The sequence below is a fragment of the Gymnoscopelus microlampas genome (assembly GCF_963454915.1).
Source record: "Gymnoscopelus microlampas genome assembly, chromosome: 8".
Classification (NCBI taxonomy): Eukaryota; Metazoa; Chordata; class Actinopteri; order Myctophiformes; family Myctophidae; genus Gymnoscopelus; species Gymnoscopelus microlampas.
The window spans coordinates 48,060,872-48,083,633 of record NC_139945.1 but is presented as its reverse complement, the minus strand read 5'-3'; the positions used below and the strand labels follow the sequence as shown (position 1 = coordinate 48,083,633).

Below are 22,762 nucleotides of genomic sequence, written 5' to 3'. Positions count from 1 at the left end.
TATCGGTCATTAGTGGTGGTACTTTAAGGAACCTTTTAAAATAAACATAACCATGCATTTTATGAGCATTGGTTCAGTGTAAATGGCTTGTTGCATTCTGGAACTTCAATTTAATTGCTTGTACGGCAACCACATCAAGAAGCAGGGTGACATAGAAAGATCCAGAATTTCCCAGTGGGTTGACTGATTCTAGATCAGCTGCGCACAATTTCTGTGTTTTCACAATGATAAAATGTAGAAACCAGGTGCTCACTGTGATTGGAAAAAATACTGATAATGTAAATGAAGAACACCACACTTGTTAGTGGAGATCATGAAACAAATAAGCCTAGAAGACTACAGAAACACATTTAGCATAAACTTGTGTGTGTGTGTGTACTATACATGTGCAGCGGATATTTGGGGATGTTCAGGAAAAGAACCTCTACCTCTCACAGCTCGTCATCCTGGACACACTGGAGAAGTGCCTGGCTGGGGTAAGCATTTCTCCTTCTTCTGTACTCCAAGACCTGTGCTATCCATAATCTACTGTTTTGTCCCAGCCTTTGACTGTTATCCCTCCTGCCCTCAAGAGAGTTTCACCAGTCTGTAGTTCTTCACATATTTACTTGTGATGTGTTGTTTTGATGTGAAAACCGTATACCAAGGATAGACATCTTGCTGATTTTGAACCTCAATGGCCCAAGCAGAATTACCATATGCAAACAGCATGGATCACCACAAGTGTCAACTCATATATTTTCTACTTTAACCAGTGCCTTACTCACATCAGTCAAAACCCTATGCACGGCCCATGTATTTGTTTTCCACCCATATTCTGGAACGTCCCGGTGAGAACCCGCTGTGATTGGCCAGTAGTCGCTTTGATTGGCAGTTCATGCCTTGTGTCCAACATCTTCCTTGTATTCCTGCAGCTATGCATTGCCCTAACCAGGGGTATTCAACTAGATTATGCAGGGGGCCACAATTATAAAATGACTTTAAGACAACAAAAATGGTTAACTGTTTGACCATTTGTTGTGTGCTATAGGACACAACAATGGACATATTATGTTCATTATGGTAACTTATTAGGGCCTGCTTCATACTGCATTCATGCATTTTGATGTTTGATAAGATTTCTGTGCCAGTCCTTTATAATGCACAGGCTTAGATTTTGATATTAAGAAAAGAGTAAGTAGATATTTGTGTGTGTTCTGTGCACGGTTCCCTGGCATGGAGGATTCTTTGTGAGAAGATAATAGGCACTAGGCAGGCTGACAAGGTGAAGTGTTTACATGTTCGTATGAATGAAAGGTTTTTCCATTGTTTGTTTTGAGCACAAGCTCTTATGATGTGTTTGAAGTGGATGAAGATGGAAAAGATGGAAGATGGTCAAAATACACACATAGGGCCTACATGCTAATGCAGGGCTACTCAACTTAAGATCGCTCAGGGGCCACTCAGCAAAATACCAAAAGCAAACCCCCAAAAATGTCAGTCCTATTTTGGATTTTTTGATTTTGTAACACACTACACATTGTTACAAGACTATGTACATTTTGACATCATATTCTTTTCACTGTACCTGTTTATTTTGGGTGAAAGTATGTCTGTTTGTTTTTGAAAAAAAAGGAAGCAACCCATATATTTGAACGGAAATATAGTATATTTTTATCCTGTATGATAAAAAAAAAAAAAATGTATCGACCATGACGGGCCGCAGAGACGTTGGTTGGGGCTGCATGCGGGCCGCGGGTTGAGTAGCACTGAGCTAATGGATACATAAGGAGAATAATTTCTTTGGTGTAATAAACAACATCCACTCAAAACTCAGAAATAGTTACAAATGGATGGTTTGTTATGGATGAACTGCACTCAAAACTAGAGAAGTAGTAGAAGTACAACATTTCTGGCTGTTTTGTTTTTTTGTACTATGAAAAGGTCTTTATACTTTTGATACTATATACATTTTAACACCAGATACTTTTCTTGAGTACATAATGAAGTGAGCTACTTTAAAACTTTCGCCCCAAGTGATTTTCTTATGGTTTACTTACTCACCAAAGATTACATTTACTCTCTCCTGGGTTCTTGTAGCAGTGTCTTGACTGCAAATGCAGTACTGGTAGGTGTTGATTTGGGACCCTCCTCCATTCTAAATAGTAGTCTACATTTCATTCTTATTTGTTAACGGTTATAAAAAACATTCAAAATGGTTGTCCTGTGCAACCAACCATCTAATAAACATTTTTTACTTTTAATTTTATATTGGAACATGGAATATGTTCCAGGGGCAACAAGAAAGCTCTGCTGGGGCCGGATTTGGTCCGCGGGCTGGCAGTTGAATATCACTGCCCTAACCTAAACCTAAGGCTTAACCTAACTAAAACGCCTAACCTTAACATGACACAAATGTAACATTTGTTGGAAAATGCTTTACATAAAAACAAGTACACCTGCGGTGGGATTCAAACCCATAATCTCAGGACATTGGCCCTCATTTATCAACGCAGCGTATAAACCGCCGTATATTTTTCCATATATTCGGTGTACACCAACGTCGAAGTCACATTTATCAACGCATCCTACACAGCTGATCCGAGCTTACACTTGGTCCCAGCGTTGATAAATGTCACGGCTGAAACGAGCGTCATTTAAATAACACGCCCCATAAATATTCTCAAAACGCCCCGATTTTACGACATGAAGACGAACCAGAATACGACCAAAGACATGAAAAGCCAATAAGAAACAGCCCCCCCCCCCCCCCCCCCCCCCGCTGGCCTCGCCGCACACGCACACGCACACGCCTCTCTCGCTCGCTCTCTCTCTCTCTCTCTCTCTCTCTCTCTCTCTCTCTCTCACACACACACACACACACACACACACACACACACACACACACACACACACACACACACACACACACACACACACACACACACGCCCGTAGCGTATTGTCACGTAGGCTTGTAGCCTACATGAATGACATATTATGATACCAATCACATCGGCATGAATGGAATACTTTTGTAGATTAATGTATTTAACCCATACCGAGCAGTGCGCGTTCGAGTTACACTAAAATAAAGCCCTCATGTAGGCTATTCCCATTTCCCAGTGAGACTCGGACCGTCGGACGGGCGAGTCCCGTCCCGCTCCGCATTAATGAGAGATAGCCTGGAGAGAACATTAATGAATGAAGGCTGGTGTGTGTTGGACCATGGGTTAAATGTCTGATCTCCCGGTGGCCATGAAAATATAACAGCAGCGCCGCCTGTTAGACCGGTGCTCGCGCAGAAGAGTGCTCTCGCAGAAAGCGCCCGTATATTTTGAAAATAGCAGATCTACAAGCTCACAACGCGTTGCTGGCTTGTGAGCTTGTAGATCTGCTATTTTCAATACAGACAGATCTACAATCTTATCTGAATGACTGTTAAAGCAGTTTGTTTAAATTACTTTATAAAATGTTATATTTTCACAGGGATTATTTATTAGTGTAGATATACAGATTTATGAGTGGATTAGGTGTCCAATGCCTCTCAGACAGTCAAACAATGCTGCTCCGCAGGTCTAAGATGGAATAAACGGGTGCAGCCAACGTCAACAACTGGTCCCGACCAGACGTGAGATCTCAGCGTACCGTAGGATAAAGCCCACGTCAGGATATATTGATAAATGCCGAAAATTGCGGTGATCTCGCCGTACGCCCATTATTTGGTCTACACCGCGTTGATAAATGAGGGCCAGTGAGTCTAGTGCTCTAACTCACTACGCCATCGAGGTTGCTGGCTGAGCATCGTTTATTTGAACTTGACCCCACCCCCTTTGTGGTATAAAGGGGGCAAGTCCCTTTATATACTTTAAATCCAATCAGAGCCACGTAAAGACAGTTCTTTCCAGAATAAAGGTGGGGAAAAAAGAATACACTCATGCACACAGCCATATTGGCAAGAATTTAGGCCACTTCTTACTTCCCTCACACTCACAGGTGTTCTGGTCCATAGCGTTACAGTGTTTCCCACGCGCATGCCAATTCTTTTTTTATTAAACCAAGTAGTATAGACAAACTGTCATACATAACAAAACAGACAGTGGTGGAAGAAGTACTCACACTTCTTACTTAACACATTACCTGGCAAGCTTCTTTTTTTTTTGGGGTGGGGGGGGGGATCATACTGTGGCGGTTGCATTTAAGGGGTGGCGGCCCGCCACTGCTTAATGCATATAGGAGAAACACTGCGTTTGAAGGAGTTCTCCCTAATGCTATGGTACTTTCGATTCTTTCCCCTCGCACCGCGGTAGCGCAGCCTCTCGTCTGTAGTAAAAAAAAAATACACTTTTGCTACTCACCAAAACAAAGTTGGTTTTATGAAGTTGAAAGCCTATTCTACTAAGTGGGAATACTCTGAGCCCCCCACCTCACGTCTAAAATACACTTTTTGGACAGAAAAGACAATATTTCACCAGAAGGAAGAATCTGGTCAATAGGAAAATTCCATCTGTAGAGGCCACTGTGGAGCAGGGGCGCAGCCATGGGTGGGCCGTGGCTTTCTATGTGGGTGGGCCCACATAGAAAGCTGGCCCACCCAATCGAATCAACTTTTGGATTAAAAAAAAAAAAATGTAATACATTTTTTGATAAAAAATCTGTAAAATCAGGCAAAAATAAGAATTAAATAATATAACCCTAACCTAACCCTAAAACCAAAATAAAGTAACAAAAAACGCCCAAAATCCGCCCAAAACTGCTTCGCGCACGCACGAGTCGGGGACGCATGCACATGCGTGCCAACCCGCTCCTGCCTATGCCCAGCCTATACTAGCGTTCTGGCCGCACCACTGCTGTGGACTACCAAAAACATGTTTTCCTTCCGGTAAAATGTTTTCTTTTCTGGCCAAAAAGTGTATTTTAGACGTGAGCCCCACCTCACGTCTCAGAGTGTTACCACTTAGTAGAATAGGCTTTCAACTCCATAAAACCGTAATTGTTTTGGTGAGTAGCAAAAGTGTATTTTTTTTTTTTGCTACAGACGAGAGGCTGCGCTACCGGGGTGCATTTCTCCTTTCCGACATGTCGCCTTTCCGACGTTGACGAACCCTATCCCTAACCCTAACCCTAACCGCACGCGGAAGCCACTAGTCGGAGTGGTGAGATGTCGGAATGGAGAGTGAACACCGCGCTACCGTGGTGCGAGGGGAAAGAATCGAAAGTACCATAGCGTTAAGGAGAACTTCAAACGCTATGGACCAGAGCTAAGGTGTTACCAATGATACTAATTGTCAAACAGAGTCAGGGTGCTGATATTGTGCATGTTGGCTCACTGGACAGACCTTGCTACACTAAATGGGACACAGCCTTAAAAGGATATTTCAATTTCAAAAAGAAATTGGGTCATTTTATCATCTACTCACGCTTTTGTGAGCACCCCGGACCGTTTTTAAGTTGCTTGATTCAGTATTTAGATATTTGATATTCATTTGATCAGACACGCCCCCTACACAAACCCATTGTATTGTAACTTCAAACTCCATTTTAAACATGTTAGATTCATCGGAAACACTTTTCCTTGGTTTTGGTGACTGATATTGTCCTTCTAATACGTGAGGAGACCGTGTTTTTTCATTTACTTTTTTCTGGGTTTGTATAGGAAGGGGGCTTGTCTGGTAAAATGAATATCAAACATCTAAATACTGAATCAAGCAACTTAAAAACACATTTGAGGGGCTGACAAAAGCATGAGTAGACGACAAAATTACTCAAATGCTTAAAGTGAAAACTAAAGTGAAATATCCATTTTAATTAGTACCATTGGTAACACCTGTGAAGGAAGGATGGAACAGCCAAATGTCTTGCCAATAGACCAATTATTTGTTTACTAACATTGAGACTGGACGCACAGGTGATTGTTTCATGCAATCAATTCTCAACCTGTTGTTTTGGGGTGGCTGGTTTCAGCACACCCCAACCCCCTCTTGTGTGTTGGATAGTGAGGCGCGTCCTAGCGAGACCTGATAGAATGGGTTTCATTACGCGCATACTGGTTGCACGCATACTGGTTGCACGCATACTGGTTCTTATCAGTGTGATGTCGTCTGTTAAGGGGTCTATATGGCTGCCATGCATAGTAGTTAGGGAATTTTAACAAGATGTTTGGACCATCTGTGAAAAAATGTACTACCAATAGCTTTCTTCACCACTATGTTCTTATAGGTGTCTAGAATCACCTCTCAATTAATTTAAACCCAAATCCTTGTGGAAAATCCTGGAAAGCCAATCAAAGTTAAGGAGCCCAGAGGGCTTGGGTGAAAAGTCTAAAATTAATTTGTGAGGTGTCTAACTAGGGGTTTTCAGGGGTGCTGAATCCATTCCAACCATTATTCTTGAGTAAAAATGTCTCCCTGGCCATCTAATATTGGTATATTGGTTATTGTTAGTGTATAACATAGTGTATATCAGTGTATAATTAATGGTAGGGGATTGGGTGTTGTTGAATTGATTCTATTCTGAAAAATAAAATAAGAAAATATTGCTAAACACTTGATTTACACCTACTGTGCACATGCTCAGTGGGATACACTGTCTGCATGTGGGGAAGGAGCGGGAGTGTTGCATCCTGGCAAATATGTCTGGACGATTTTAAGGTACGGTAGTTTATCTACTTTTTGGCATTTATTTTCCTCTGCTGGCAAAACCTTTGATTACTGTGAATTTAGAATATCAATAAGCCTATTGCTTACATTGAACAACCATTAGTTAAACAAGCATGACACTTGTCTTTTAGTAGACAACATGGAAGAGGATTTTGTAGCTTGTGGCTTAAGGTGCTTCATCTGTGGTGGTGCTGAGCATGAGATTCAAAAGCTCTCAAAAGTCACCCAAAAAGGCTATGCACAGATTGTGTCTTATTCTGAGAGTGTGGATGATGCAGCATTAATCAGAAGACTACATGAGGACTGGAAAAACTGAGATGACCCCAAACTAAGATACCATTTGGAATGCAAAACCGAGCTATACAGTCGTGCAAGAAGTATATCCACTGGATATCGTACGTTTTTTTTCATTGTGATGAAAGTTGCCACTTGCAGATTTCAATCCTATTCTATGTTGTGAGTGACATCATAATTTAATAAAAACTTTAAACATAATCTATTCTTTAGAGCAAGATGAGCAAGACCAACGGCCAGACAGGAAGAAAAGACGCAGGGCATTGTCTGGGTCAAGTAGTTCAATGTGGCTACCTTTTGTCCAGACAGAGCTCGGCAGTTGTGTCGTGCACCTGATGATGTCTACCAGGACCGACTGAAAAGGAGTTTGATGCAGAGAGCATAGCGACGAGTCGATTACTGGGGACTTGAAGTCGCTGGTCGCCTGTTTGGTATTATAGATTTGGAAGAAGCAGTATATCATATTCGATGAAGAAGAGACTTTGAGAACCCTGTTACAAAGTCTGAGGTATATGGATACACAATACAGCTGTACAATACAACTCACATTTCTTATCCTTTATTATTATTGCAGAATAAATTATTTTGAAGTCAAATGTTTCACTATTAAAAATTATATTTCTTCCCTCAGGACAAGAAATGTGAGTTGTATTGTACAGCTGTATCGTGTATCCATATAATGTTACCTCAGACTTTGTAACAGGGTTCTCAAAGTCTCTTCTGCATCAAATATGATATACTGCCTCTCCTGCCACCAGGCGACCAGCGACTTCAAGTTCCCAGTCATCACCTCGTCGCTTTGCTCTCTGCATCAAACTCCTTTTCAGTCGGTCCTGGTAGACATTATCAGGTGCACGATACAACTGCCGAGCTCTGTCTGGATAAAAGGTAGCCACATACAGTATGTGCATGATTAAATTATTTGACTTTGAGTGGAAGCCCACAAGGAGCAAGAAAAACAATTATCAAAATTCATTTGAATCTTACATACAAAAGACTTACCAGGGTTTCTTTTCAATGTGCCAACATTGATACCTTCATTGCAAAGGATGCAAGTATTATGGTAGATCAAGTGTGCCAGCTAGCACTTGAACTACTTGACCCAGACAATGCCCTGCGTCTTTTCTTCCTGTCTGGCCGTTGGTCTTTCTCATCTTGCTCTAAAGAATAGATTATGTTTAAAGTTTTTATTAAATTATGATGTCACTCACAACATAGAATAGGATTGAAATCTGCAAGTGGCAACTTTCATCACAGTGAAAAAAACGTACGATTTCCAGTGGATATACCTCTTGCACGACTGTATAGCTCGGTTTTGCATTCCAAATGGTATCTTAGTTTGGGGTCATCTCCGTTTTTCCAGTCCTCATGTAGTCTTCTGATTAATGCTGCATCATCCACACTCTCAGAATAAGACAAAATCTGTGCATAGCCTTTTTGGGTGACTTTTGAGAGCTTTTGAATCTCAGTCTCAGGACCACCACAGATGAAGCACCTTAAGCCACAAGCTAAGCTACACAATCCTCTTCCATGTTGTCTACTAAAAGACAAGGGTCATGATTGTTTAACTAATGGTTGTTTAATGTAAGCAATAGGCTGGAGAAAATTGATATTCTAAATTCACAGTAATCAAAAGTTTTGCCAGCAGAGGAAAATAAATGCCAAAAAGTAGATAAACTACCGTACCTTAAAATCGTCCAGACATATTTGCCAGGATGCAACACTCCCGCTCCTTCCCCACATGCAGACAGTGTATCCCACTGAGCATGTGCACAGTAGGTGTACACTCTTATCAAGTGTTTAGCAATATTTTCTTATTTTATTTTTCAGAATAGAATCAATTCAACAACACCCCAATCCCCTACCATTGATTATACACTGATTATACACTAACAATAACCAATATACCAATATTAGATGGCCAGGGAGACATTTTTACTCACAAATAATGGTTGGGATGGATTCAGCACCCCTGAAACCCCTTAGTTAGACACCTCACAAGTTAATTTTAGACTTTTATTTTTCACCCAAGCCCTCTGGGCTCCTTAACTTTGATTGTCTCTCCAGGATTTACCACGAGGATTTGGGTTTAAATTTATTGAGAGGTGATTCTAGACACCTATTAAAGTTTGCTTATTAAAGGTGCGAACAAACCTTTCCAATATACAAATAGTACTGGCTGCAAAGTTGCCTTCGTAAAGGTTGAGCAACGGGGGAAACACAGTGTCTGCTCATCTTACAAACGCCATTCAAGCTTCGCCATGTCAGGGTTCCAGAGTTTGACTAAACTCTCAAGTGCAATAAATGATTGTAATTGGACGCACTGGTGCACCGAGACACAGCAGACGTAGGTGTTAATGAGGCAATTTAATAAAAAATGAAGAGAAGAATAATAAAGATGTTTTGCCAAAAAATTGATCGGAACGAGTTAACGTTACACCAGAAGTGAGAGTGTCATCATAAAATGCATTGCAGAAGACACAGTTGATAACATTAAAGTTTGTAACCCACATTCATAGACGCAAACTCACTGTCCAAATGAGCCCTTCCTCCCACCCACTCACACACACACACACACACACACACACTCACACACACACACACAGTAGTCTACTCTGCTGCTCTCGTCTTTTCCTCTTCTCTTGAAAACGACATTGAGCGATCAGTGAGTTCCTGTGAGCACTGTAAGTTTAGAATGTTCGTCAAGTCATGCAAAAGTAAGCATTTATTGGACTTCCTGTCAGCAAACTTCAAAGTAAGAGCGTATTGACTTTTATAACCTGTACCATATTATGGTACCGTTTTTTAAATTTTATTTAAAAGACTACTATAATGACGAAGCAATATAGAACTGATCAGGAATGTGTTGTAAACAATAATCAAAATAAATCAATCATAATAAAAAGATGATCCCCAGTTCGTTCAAGTTTGTGGGGAAAATACAATAGTGTAAGTTTGTGGGGAAAATACAATAGTGTAAGTTTGTGGGGAAAATACTATAGTGTGTCTATTATTGCAGTGGTAAAAATCTTTTGGGCGCACCCAAATTATGTGGTGGTGCAACTAAATGAAAAGGTTAGGCGCACCAGTGCAACCAATGTAAAAAAGTTTGTCTGGAGCCCTGCCCTACATGTTCAGCAGAAGGTCGACTTTGCATTGGGGGCAACCGTGTTTCACCACTTCTGTTAAGGAGCTGATTAGGGCCATCATCCAAGAGAGAATGCTCTTCTGTTGTTTTTACAGCTTATTGTTGTTGACTTGCTGCCTTGATGATGAATCATGATTTGAACAGTACGAGCTGACTGACACTACTGTAACGACAATCTCAACTGGGTGTGGGGCGTATACCCATCATTTTACTGAGTCGCCTTTAAATCTATATGGAATAAGTCTCCTTAACTATTATTATTAACCCATTGAGACCTGAAGCCGATTCTACATGTCTCCTAAATCTCAACAGTTTTCTGAAAAACCTATGTTTCTATATCAGTGGTGCTCAATCTTTTTCATGTCAAGGACCCCCAAAATTATATGTATTTGGCCGCGGACCCCCATCAAAATATGTTGTTCCAGGGACCCCCAGAAGCAAAGATTTGCACACATTTTCACGCTTTTTCAAAAATAGCAGATCTACAAGCTCGTAGCGCGGCACTCGGTGCCGCGCTATGAGCTTGTATATCTGCTATTTTTGAATAGCCCAAAGTGTAAAATAATGCTTTTTAGCTCAAATCTAAAAATGACACAGTTCCAGGTCTTAATGGGTTAACTCAGTCTCAAGACATGCAAATGATTACAACACAGGTTACAGTGCCTGTCGAGCATACATGTATGTCTGAGTTGCTGGTCAGCTATGTCTGTGGGGGAGTGGGGGGGTCTTTTGGAAGTTATGATCCTAAACATGTCACACAATTGGTTGCCATGTCCCTGCTGTAGGTGACCTGTAAAGGCATTCTGCTGTCCTTTAACCTTGCAGATAATTGGATCTGACCTTTTCAAAGCCTTTTTGAAAATCTGTATGTGTTTATTTATTTTTTACCTCTGCGTTCTACAGTAAATGGCCTTAACCCCGTATGGGACAAAGAACCCTGCCTCTACTTGTCCAACTCCAAAGGCAGTGAGTGGTTCAGAGCCAGGCTCCCCTGACAGCCCTGCTGGGTGGAAGTAACTCGCCAACCTGTGAATCCATCCATCTCCCATTCATCTGCATTTACTTGAAAGCCTTCCGAAACAAAAGGCAGAAATTATTGAACGTCTCTGTTCTGCGTTCAACCAGACACGGACCTCTGGTAATGTACTTAAGCCCCCATCAATCCTGCGCTCCCTCCTTTCTAGAGGTACCTCAGCGACCCGGCAGCCCCAGATTACATTTGCAGGTGTTTCCTTCACTTGAGTTAGTGCTGGGCCAGGGCCGGACCAGGGCCGGGCCTCCGATGGGAGCCGTGGCTAGTTTCCTGTATAGGTTTTTTTTTTTTTTTTTCATTAGCGCACCCGCGGATGGAAGCCAGCTGCTATCCTGCACATACTTACATACTTGTTTAAGCCTCTCTTTTTTCTGTTGTTAATGTCTTTTTCCCTCTCTGTAAAACCAATCGAGAGAAACCCCCTTGGTTTCTGGTCCTGATATGTCAATGTATGTTGAGGTCTGTTTTTCAAGCTAAAAATGTACTGCTTATAGGCCAGGCTGCATGTAGTATAATGCAGAAATTGCTAACCTCCCTGTGTTAGCTTGAACTCCTTGTGCTATGTATCAAGCTGCTGGCTTCCATTGAATTCAAATATAAGTGTGATGGGTGAGTTGCTACTTATTTAAACAAAGGGGACAGACAGGCAAGACTCGCTCCATTAAAAAAAAAAATCTCTCTTTAATCACGATGATTCAGTTCAGTAGGCCGTCATAAGATAGACAGGTGCTACTTGTTGCAGTCCTCCGTTAATTGTTTAAGGCTTGTTTTGTTTATACGTTTTCAGTCGTTCAGCCAAATCCCCTTGAACAATACACTAAAGTACATGTTCCCTGTCCAATGCGAACTCCTAGTTTTTCTGTGGAGTGTAGACAACCGCATTATCTCCTCTGATACACATGGATGCACCAGCCTCTTTTCACCTGACACTGATGAGTTTCACCTGGAGTGTGAATGTGAAATGCGTGCAGAGGAACATGCCATCACTCCCAATTAAGCTCCCTGCTGAACAGGCGCCCACCAACCAGTAGGAGTTGCTAGTGCAGCAAAAAGAACACAAACCCTATCGTATCTGTAGAATTTGCAATAAAAACATAAACTGGTACTTTCGCTAACCCATTTTTCTCTTTATCTCTCCCTCATCCTCTCTTTGCTTCTCTTTCCTCACTGTCTTTCCTTTGTACCCCCTCTCTTCTCCCCCCCATCTCTTTTCTCTCTACAGCAATCTAAGGACTGTTTGCGTCTGGATGAGACCATGCTAGTAAAGCAGTTGCTTCCAGAGATCTGTCACTTCATTCATACGTACCGCGAGGGCCACCCGCACGCCGCTGAGCTGCGTGCTTCGGCCTCAGGCGTCCTCTTCTCGCTCAGCTGCAACAACTTCAACGCCGTGTTCAGCCGCATCTCCACCAGGTAGCTACAGTACAGTGATGTCAATGAACAGTAGCGTCCAGCCATTTGGCCCCTGTCTAGAACGAATGCAGTGAGTTTCTGCTTTGGGGATTCATCACCGGATCCTTTGAGAAGTGGGATCGTGCCTCAAAAGTTACCAACGTCCCCAGGCATTTTGGGGAAAGTCAAACTCTGTCATGAATATATAAATGTATATTAAACCCTAGCGTGTTCAACAGATAACCGATGCACACTTTCATTTACTGTATATCACAAACACAGGTGCTTGATTTCCACGCTACACAGGAATTGAATACAGCTTGACTTGTATCACGCCGAGGGCTTAACTGTAGATCAGGTGGGCAACACGCATTTGGACATGATTACCCCACTAGGCTACTGACTCGTGTTGGCCAAGGAATAAGGAATTGTGTGAGTTTACCGTCACCGGCCAGCTCTTTCTTGATTCCTCCGTGGTGGCGAGTTGTCACCTGGGGTTCCGTTGAGTTGTACAAAAAGGGTGCTCAATAAAACAGTGCTCAAAACAACAGACAGTACGTCGGGAAAGTCCATGCCAATCTGTGAAATGGCAGCCAGTTGCCAAAAAGCCTTACACACACACACACACACACACACACACACACACACACACACACACACACACACACACACACACACACACACACACACACACACACACACACACACACACACACACACACACACACACACACACACACCGAGAGACACACAGGTGTTAAGGAGTAGGAGAAAGGATTAACCACATCCCTTTTCTTGTCCACCTACAGTATGACCCAGCAAATGTTGTCGCGCACCGGAAATAGTCCATCTACAAGCTCACGAAGCGTTGAACTTGTAGATCTGCTATTTTCAGTGCACGACAGCACTGCACCATCTATCGCTGCTACTTTTATTGCATTGAAACACAGCAGCACTTGATTCTCACCTACTTTACGGTATGTTGTGATTATCATACATACTGTTAACTCAATTCCTGCCAATCACGCATAAATGCGATCTATTAAATAGCGCACTTGGCCGCCAATCACGCATAAACGCGTTCTATTGAAAAAATTGAAAAATATTGGGGGAATTTTTTTTTTTTTTTTTTTTTTTTTTCAATTTGACCCAAAGACCAAGGAGATATGATTTTTCGAAGGAAAAGACTCCCATCCACTTCCTTGGTAACTTAAAACTTAAAAATGATGTATCTCGGCTCCTGAGTACTTTTTAAATTTCAATGAAAAATTTCTGGCAGACAACAGCAAAAAATCGGAAATAACTCTGGCAGGTGAAGTGTTAATGACACCCAATATGTCTACACTGGGAGATTTCTTTGTGCTCACCAGTGTTGTCTGAATATATATTTTGCAGTGTCTAACTGGACGTATGTGCACACTGTAAGTACATATGCTCTGTCAGTAACCCAACATTTAGTGTTAACTGTCTGCAGCCCTATTTGTATGGGTAATTTTGCAGATCACAGAGTTCACAGTGACATTAATCCCATCTGGATCTGAGCATAAATGACTTACTTACTTTCCCTTCAAACTCAGGGGTGCTCTGATAAATGTAATGCCACCAGCCTGGATAGAAAGTTGCGGGTATTACAGGTACATTTTGTCCACCATTGGATACCCTAGGCCCTATTTTATAGATGTGTGATGCACTTATCCAGAGACTAGCCACTCCCATGTCCATGATATTCCAATTCCATCTCAATTGGTACATGAAATGACATGCGTCCTGTGCTAGTAATTGTACCTCAGACGTTGCTTTTGAAAGTAATCCTGTCCAACAAGGGCTTTAAGTATGATGGGTTGTCATTCAGTCGCTGCAGCTCAAACGAGGGGAAAAGCCTCTCATGTACCCTGTACTGGTGAACAAAGTGTTTGTGTCTTCTCCCAGGCTACAGGAGCTGACGGTGTGCTCAGAGGACACCGTGGACGTCCACGACATAGAACTGATGCAGTATATCAACGTGGACTGTGCCAAGCTCAAGAGGTTGCTCCAAGGTCTGCCTAATGTCCTCACAACCATTGTTGATAATTATTTATCAAACATTGTAAATCATTTGTGAAATCCTCACAATATCATCACACAATCGATATAGAGTAGGCCTACTGAAGGTGCAATTGTTTTTCCCTGTCCTTTTTCCTTTTTCCTGTATTTGAGGTGAGACGGGGGGGCTGCAGCCAGGCAGAAACTGCCGTACTCATTCATAACCATAGTTTTAAGTCTAGGCTGGACAAAAGTCGGTACCGTATGTCGTATTGCCTCTTAATGGTGTGTTGTTACTTTTCAGAAACTGTTATGAAGTTCAAAGCCCTTAAGAAGCCCGCCCAACTAGCTGTCATCAACAGTTTGGAGAAGGTAATATTTTCTAACCAGTTTCCACATTGCATCAAGATGCTGACATTATGTCATGCTTCTACATGCAAAAATATACTGTTCTAGGTAGGCCAATGCTAGCTGAGCAGTTCTTTTTATTTTATTTTAAGTGCTCTGCTGAAAATGCGGCTCAGCTCATAGCTTTTTAGAAGGTGGATACTTTGTCTTGCGCTTTGCGACATCTTCTCTTTATTGTTTGAATGTAAAAAAGAAAGAAAGGAAAAACCTTAGGGGAGACAGCAGGAAAATATCTGGGAAATGTTACAATGTTGCACTTTTATCAGTGGACTCATTCATACATCCTAGTTGTGTGTGTGTGTGTGTGTGTGTGTTTATACAGTAGAGGTCATTGTGACACTAAATGGCGTTGTTTCTCCTCAGGCGTTTTGGAACTGGGTGGAGAACTACCCAGATGAGTTCACCATGCTCTACCGGAGACCACAGACAGACATGGCAGGTGGGTACAGACTGAAGGGCATTCTTTTTTTAAGCCACTCCTGCGGTACTAGATGGTAGAGGGGAGAGACACAGAAAGCAGAGGACGGAGAGAGGTGGATCGCATGTGACAAGGGTCCCAAGATAGACTCAAACGTGTGAGAACCGCAGTGCACCCCTCCATCTATTGAATGGTTGACAACAAGGACATATGATTTCTAACAGATCTCATTTTCCAATTCAACACAAAGTTTTAGTTCGGGTCAACATTTCGATACCAGTGGAGTCTTAGAGGAGGTAACATGAGTTTTTGACTCTGATCCTCTTTATTCGTTTTGGCTAATTAGATTTGGCTCCGAACAAGCTTCCGATTGGATTTGGCTCCAATTAGCGAGGCCTCTCAATGTCTTTGGAAGATGACGGTACAAATTTCTTCTATAGATGTTTAGATCTGACCTCATTGTGCCTCGGTCATGAAATATCGTCTGGGATGACAGGAGCCTGCCGGAGAAATCTACTGTACCAGAAACCTTGAATCCCTGTCTAGTCTCACACACCTCACCATGATTACGCAGATGTAACGTTTAGAGTTAAAGTTACAGTGGATAGTGTGCGGTCGTTATTGCTTGTGTGCTCGTGCGTTTGTGTCTATTGAGTCTGAATCTGTATGCCTGTGCGTGCGCTCCATCAGAAGCTGCTGAAAAACTGTTTGACCTGGTGGACAGCTTTGCTGAGAGCGCCAAGAGGAAGGCTGCGGTGTGGCCACTGCAGATCATCCTCCTCATCCTCTGTCCAGAGATTACACAGACCATCTCCAGGGACACGGTGGAGGACAGCAAGGTCAACAAGGTACACGCACGCACACACGCACGCACCTACGCATGCACATGCACATGCTAGGGCTGGGCAATTAAGCGAAAATACATCGAAACCGATATTTAGAAACAATAACCGAATAATCGTGGAGGCAAGATCTTTTTATATTTTTGTCTTATACACGTATATCAACAAATTGACACAACAAAATTCTATTAATTTACTTAAATAATCAACTAAATCGATTAGTCATAAACCATTTAACCCTGTATTATATAAAATATATTAAAGAGGTGGCTGTATATATATAATATGCCACCACTTGACCACCTCATGTTGTAACAGGTAATCGATCTGTTTAGAACGGACACCAGTTACAACATGAGATCAGATTCAATAAAGATATACATAAGCTATTCAAACATTGATTGGTTAAAACATATGATAAATGAAAATGTTATTTCAGACTTGCAGCTGGTTCTGGAACTGGTAATGTAATCTGAAACGGAGACCACCCAGTATGCACGCACGCGCGCCAACCTTTACGATTAGAAACACGTGCATCCCTGACTTGTCTCTGTCTCCAGAAACTGTTCCTGGACAGCATGCGGAAGGCGCTGGCCGGCCAGGGAGGCAGCAAACAGCTGACAGAAAGTGCAGCCATCGCCTGTGTCAAACTGTGTAAAGCTTCCACCTACATCAACTGGGAGGATCACTCTGTCATCTTCCTACTGGTCCAGTCCATCGTCATGGACCTCAAGGTGAGTCTTGCTTCCAGTCCTTTTATTTTTCACAGAATTTTTAGGGCTGCAACTATCCATTACTTAGCGATTATTCTAACCATAAATCTTTTGATAAATCGAATAATCGAGGAGCGCCAAAATGTCTGTCTCTCTCTCTCTCTCATATATGTTGTTTTACATTTTTTGCGCACCTGTACTGTATGCATGCGTGCACAAGCGCACTGCAGAGCATGATTGGTTTGACCTAGTTTACATTGACCAATTTAGTCCGTGTCCACAAACTTTAAGTAGTAAAGTATAAGTAATATCTTCAGCCGGTCTCCTAGAAGCACATGTTCTGCAACTACTGTATTTTTAAATTATGTTTGTAGAGCAACGTCAAGCGTTGTAAATGGAGTGAGTTGACATGCATCTCTCTGTCTTTCCCTACCTCCTCCTCCAGACTTTGCTGTTCAACCCAGCCAAGCCCTTCTGGCGGGGGACAGGCAGTCAGAACGCTGACTGTGACCTCATGATGGACTGTTTTGTCTCCTGCTTCCGCATCAATCCGCACAACAACCAGCACTTTAAGGTACGTTCACACAAATAAGAGATAAAGGAATTATTAGTATTAGACAGTAAGTAAGCCTTGCTGAGCCATGAGGCTCATAGGGCAGAAACCTATCTCCTGTTTCTGCAGCGTGAGGCAGCTTGATGTACGAGTACACCCCCTGGACATGACGCTAGCATGTCACAGGGATCCAACCCTTGATGTTGAGTGCCAACCAGGGAGGCATTGGGTCCCATTTTTATAATCTTTGGTATGACCCCACTGGGGATCAAACCCCGACCTGTTGGGTCAAACTCTCTGTTAGGTTGCGTTGACACCTGTCCAAAGATTATTACTATTTATTAAGTAGGAACCACCCCACAATAGAGTACAGCAAAGTTGGTGCTGAGTTTTCATTCATACTTGGTTTAATGGCAGAGATTGATATATCATTTTACGACTATTCGTCCGGTTTGCCCTGAGTACACCAAACCTGTCCCATAATGCAGCCTTGCCCACTGCTGTTAACTTAAGGTAGCTAATGTTAGGCCCCTAACTTGTATAATAACACTTGGACAAGCTCTTGTTTGGTACCAACACTCTTGGCCTTTGGACAACACAGCCACCTCTTTAATTCAACAACTGCAGACCTGCCTGCATGCAGTTTGTGTACCAACCACACAGTTCTTGGTTAAAATATGTAGGGACGAAATGCAAGCTGAAACGAGCTGAATAATAAGTAATAATAAGTAGGTCGGGAGGTGGCTTATTGTCGGTATCAGCCGAGTAACACGCAGGAGTCTGTCCCTGTTACAATGCGCTAGACCCCTGGGAGATGGATTGCTGAGGTGGAGCGCCACACCTATCCTCAGCTCCCAGTACTTACCGCACGACTTGCCGCACCCAAGCCGTGCTACTCATGCGCTGAGTTGGCGGTGCCCGGGATTCGAACCCATGACCTTTTTGGTCTGAAGGCGAGAGCTCTACCGACTGAGCTACCGACTGAGCTACCCGGACACTGAGCTGAAACTTTAAAGATTTGTAGTGTCACTTGGTGCTGATATCAATGCACTGTTGGCAATTTATGACCATCGGGTTTAAACACGAAAAAGTTAATTCATTACTCTTTTTTTTCTCCTTCCCTATAGCTTGAAAACTTATTTCTGTATTTGTCTAATCTGTTTCTTCCTCCTTCCTGCTCGTTTGTCATGCTGCGTCGGGTTACTATGGTAACGGTAACAGTGTCAATGAGCGCTATGAATGTGAAAGAGAGAAAATGAATGGAGTTGTATGATGTGAATGATGACTTAATAGTGTGTAGGAGGACAAAATGTCCTTGATGAGAAAATCCCTCTGTGGGATATTTTGCCATTTCTGACTTTACTCTTTGACTGCCAGAAATAAAACATAATTTGCTAAGCCACTGCCAGCGATTTTCGAGTGTTTTCACTAACCTTTGAAAAATCATAGAATATTTATCTCCAGTTTGATCGATCCCCCGATCGCTTTAAAAGACATATCTGAGTCTCGTATAATCGGGGGGGGGGGGGGGGGGGGAGGAGGAGAGTGCCGTTGCGATAGTCCGTTCCACAGTTGTGGGCAGTTGAATGTAGGTTATTTTCGCCAAAAAGTAACAGATACAGAGAAATCCAAATTGAATAACAAGGAAGTGAACAGGCTTTTTTTGTGATCACGTGATTTGCTGTTGCTTTGCTTTACTGGGAGTCAAATGGGGACTCCCAGGTTAGCCAACAGCGCCATGTAGTGGAAAACCACTGAAAACACAAAATCTCGTCATTCTCGTCTTTCGCAGGCTGCGCGTTAGCAAAATATGACGAGAAATCTCGCCAGGGGCGAGTATACTGTACATAGCATCTTCTTAACACATTCCACGCCAGAGTTTAATATCATAATGTACTCACCAGTGCCAGCGTTTTATTGTTGTTTTTTTGTTTTTTTCACGTCGCCACAGACCTCGCTAAATCCGTTAAAATCGCGCGTTCAACTGTTTGTAAACACACAGGGGATCTGTGTGAGACGAGCAGTGAAGACCGTTTCGATCTGCGATCCGCCATCTTGAATTTACAGCGGTTTATGCTAAACAGCGATCAGCGATGAGAAAAACAACAACCGAGAAAATCTAGTTTTAGTTTCCGCTTTAGAGTGGAAGCGGATGAGAACGAAAATCTCCGGATATGGATAATTCCGTTTCCGGTGGTGCTACAAATATGGTCTCAAAATCATATTTTGAGATGAGGGTCCGCGGCCAAATACATATCATTTTGGGGGCCCTTGACATGAAAACCACTGATAGTATAGCAACATACGTTTTAAAAAAAAAAACTGTTAGGATTTAGAAGACATTTGTAGAATCCCCAGAAACAAAGACTTGAGTTACAAATGTTCGCTTGAAAAAAAATATATTCAAATATTTGCACTAATTTTCACAATTTAAAAACAAAAATAGCAGATCTACAAGCTCATAGCGCGGCACTCTGTGCCGCGCTATGAGCTTGTAGATCTGCTATTTTTGAATAGCCAAAGTATAAGATAATGGTTAAAGTGGTTAAAATCTAATCTTGCTGTGGGCAGTTTTGAAGCAAGGTACAGGACTCTACAATCCCTCTCTGAGCTTCTACAAACACAACCAGATGGCGTTCAATTCATGGAGAGAGATAGAACACACTTTGTCCACTGAAGCAGTGTATATAGTGGGCGGGATGTAATGTTGAACAGTCAAAGTGGAGCCACATCTAGTATAACTCAATTTCGTCCGCAGGGAACTTGTTCGGTTTCGGCGAGCCTAAACAAAATGGACTTCTTCTGAAGTATGTTGCCATATTTAGAGTTGGTTGAGGTTAATGATTTGTGAATGAAGGTAGTCAGTTCAAATCAGTGCAATAGCCTCACATGTGCACATTCTGCTCAAGCATGCATGACTGCCTTTGACTTGTGTCTTGGACAACAGTATTTGTCTTCTATTGGAATTGATAATATTGCACAATGAAGAATAAGTACACTGCTCAGTGGACAACCTTGTGGGATTCACAATTCTTTTGTAATTTTGTGCGAATTACACAAACATGTGTAATTTTGTATGTCTAAAAGTTGACTTTATCATGACATTGACTAGTGATATTTTATATTTACTTCCTAAATATCATGATTTAAGTCATCTTACGCAGCATTAGTCTGCTTTCGGTAATTCCACGGACAAAAACATGTCCCATAAGAAAGGTTTATGGGTCCATGCCCCTTAGTCCCGTCTTCCACTTTCCAAGTTTCAGTTGTAATGACTGTATGCTAAATACTTATAGTATATTGTAATTATAAAATAAATGAAAATATAGAAATTGCTAATAGTTTTTCTTTACTCTGTCTCCTCCTGCAGGTCTGTTTGGCCGCCTCCTCTCCTTCAATCTTTCACTTTGTCCTGGTCAACTCCTTGCACAGAATCATCACCAATGTAAGTAATCTGTACCCTGGGGCATAATCTGTATACTATGTATGGGAATAATCTATGGGGCATAATGTGTATGGGTGGGCATAATCTATATAGACCAGGGGTCTTCAACGTTTTCAGGCCAAGGACCCCCTAACAGAGAGAGATGAATCAGGGACCCCCTCTACATTGTATAAAATTGTGTTTCTGCTCTTTTTCCCCTCTACACCTACTGTATAACTCTTTGCCAAAAATAGCCGATCTACAAGCTCACAAGGCTTTTGATTGATTGAATATTTTATTAGGCAAAAAATGTAAACGGCACAATTACATTTGTAATACTTTGTCCAAAAGGTCCGTCCAAAAAAGTCCTTGCGGTCTTGTTTCCGTTGGGGTCCTTGGTATTCAATTCATAGACATATATAGTAGCAACCAAACAGTTTAAAATCAACACAATAATACAGAAAAAATAACACTATGTACAAACAAAAATAAAAAATGCACAGAAAAACAAAACAAAACAAAACATAATTATGTACAAAGAAGGGGTGGGGGGGGGGGGTTTGTCTAGCATTTCCTCAGAAAAGGGATGCTAGGGTTCAAGTGGTTAATGTAAAAAAAAAATCATATCATACAAAGATTTGGCGGACCCCCTGTAGTAACTCTGAGGACCCCCTAGGGATCCCGGACCCCCTGTTGAAGACCCCTGATATAGACATCATTATGTACGGGTATACTGTGTACAAGTATACTCCATATTGGCATAATCTATATTGGTATTTTATATTTAGTACAAGCATATTCACTTTACATGCACAATATTTACCGGTATACTCTAACTCGGCAACTTGATTGAATTGCTGCTTTGTTTTTGTCCTTATTTATTATGCATCTTCTGTTTGTGTGTGTGTGCGCTCTCTCCCAGTCCCATCTGGACTGGTGGCCTAAGATTGATGCAGTATACAGCTACTCTGGAGAGCTGCGCTTCATGTTCTCAGACACCCTCAACCGGGTCATCCAAGGACTCAACACACATGCCCCGCTACGCATGACGCCGGTATGACCATATCACACACACACACACACACACACACACACACACACACACACACACACACACACACACACACACACACACACACACACACACACACACACACACACACACAGTGTTGGTAGTATCCACACAAGACCTTTTACTTTACAGCCGTTGAAAAGTTCACAGTTTGAGCACTAGGGGGCAGCAGTTCATATGTGACAGTGGAACAAATAAAAATGTCTGTATCTGAAAATGTTCGTTTTTTACCTCATTTTGTTTTGCAGAGGTAGAAAAACCTCTGCTTTGTGAGGGATACAGCGTTCATTAGACATAGCCCCCTGGTGACTCAACCAATTGTGCTGTTGACCCTCTCTCTATTCATTAGTGGGGGTTCCATCAACCAGTTTTTATACATAGAAAACCCTGAATCGAAACGCAGAACATTTGAAAAGAGTTTTATTTAGTATCCTACAATTTAATCATAGGTCTACCAGGCAAAGAATACATTCAGATGATAAAATGTATGATTGCTACTTATGTTCGCAATGCTCACGCATTCTATTGCCTACACTTTAATTTAAAAATCTTAATAAGATCATAATCATAATACCCACCTACGTTCGTTGAATGTGCACATTGCAGCTCTGTTAATTCATTTCCACTCAGTGATGCTTTTTGTTCTCATATGTAGCGGTTAATAACTATAGGTTACTTGCGTAACCCCGGTTTTATAAATTGCGAACGAGCTGTTCACATATGGGATCAGCGCCCCCTGGCGATGATATACAGAAGCTTCACATTAACTCCCTCGGGCCAATCCTCATTGGCCCGGTGGGCCGTCAG

At 42.0% G+C, this 22,762-nt stretch overlaps 1 protein-coding gene across 5 annotated transcripts in view; it reads left to right on the top strand.

Annotated features, from left to right (window-relative positions):
* The window catches only part of LOC311050996 (neurofibromin), a 122,007-nt gene that overhangs the window by 6,000 nt on the left and 93,245 nt on the right, over nucleotides 1-22,762 (top strand). For all 5 annotated transcript variants that reach the window (XR_014601353.1, XM_084065306.1, XM_084065304.1 and 2 more), the window contains exons 3-12: nucleotides 393-476; nucleotides 12,334-12,524; nucleotides 14,433-14,539; nucleotides 14,830-14,897; nucleotides 15,297-15,372; nucleotides 16,042-16,199; nucleotides 16,754-16,927; nucleotides 17,352-17,480; nucleotides 20,830-20,904; nucleotides 21,806-21,937. Coding sequence is in view for 4 of the 5 variants with exons in the window: in XM_084065306.1 (XP_083921432.1) it covers nucleotides 393-476; nucleotides 12,334-12,524; nucleotides 14,433-14,539; nucleotides 14,830-14,897; nucleotides 15,297-15,372; nucleotides 16,042-16,199; nucleotides 16,754-16,927; nucleotides 17,352-17,480; nucleotides 20,830-20,904; nucleotides 21,806-21,937 (1,194 nt within the window). In the remaining variant the exon portion in view is untranslated. The remainder of the gene's footprint in view (nucleotides 1-392; nucleotides 477-12,333; nucleotides 12,525-14,432; nucleotides 14,540-14,829; nucleotides 14,898-15,296; nucleotides 15,373-16,041; nucleotides 16,200-16,753; nucleotides 16,928-17,351; nucleotides 17,481-20,829; nucleotides 20,905-21,805; nucleotides 21,938-22,762) is intronic.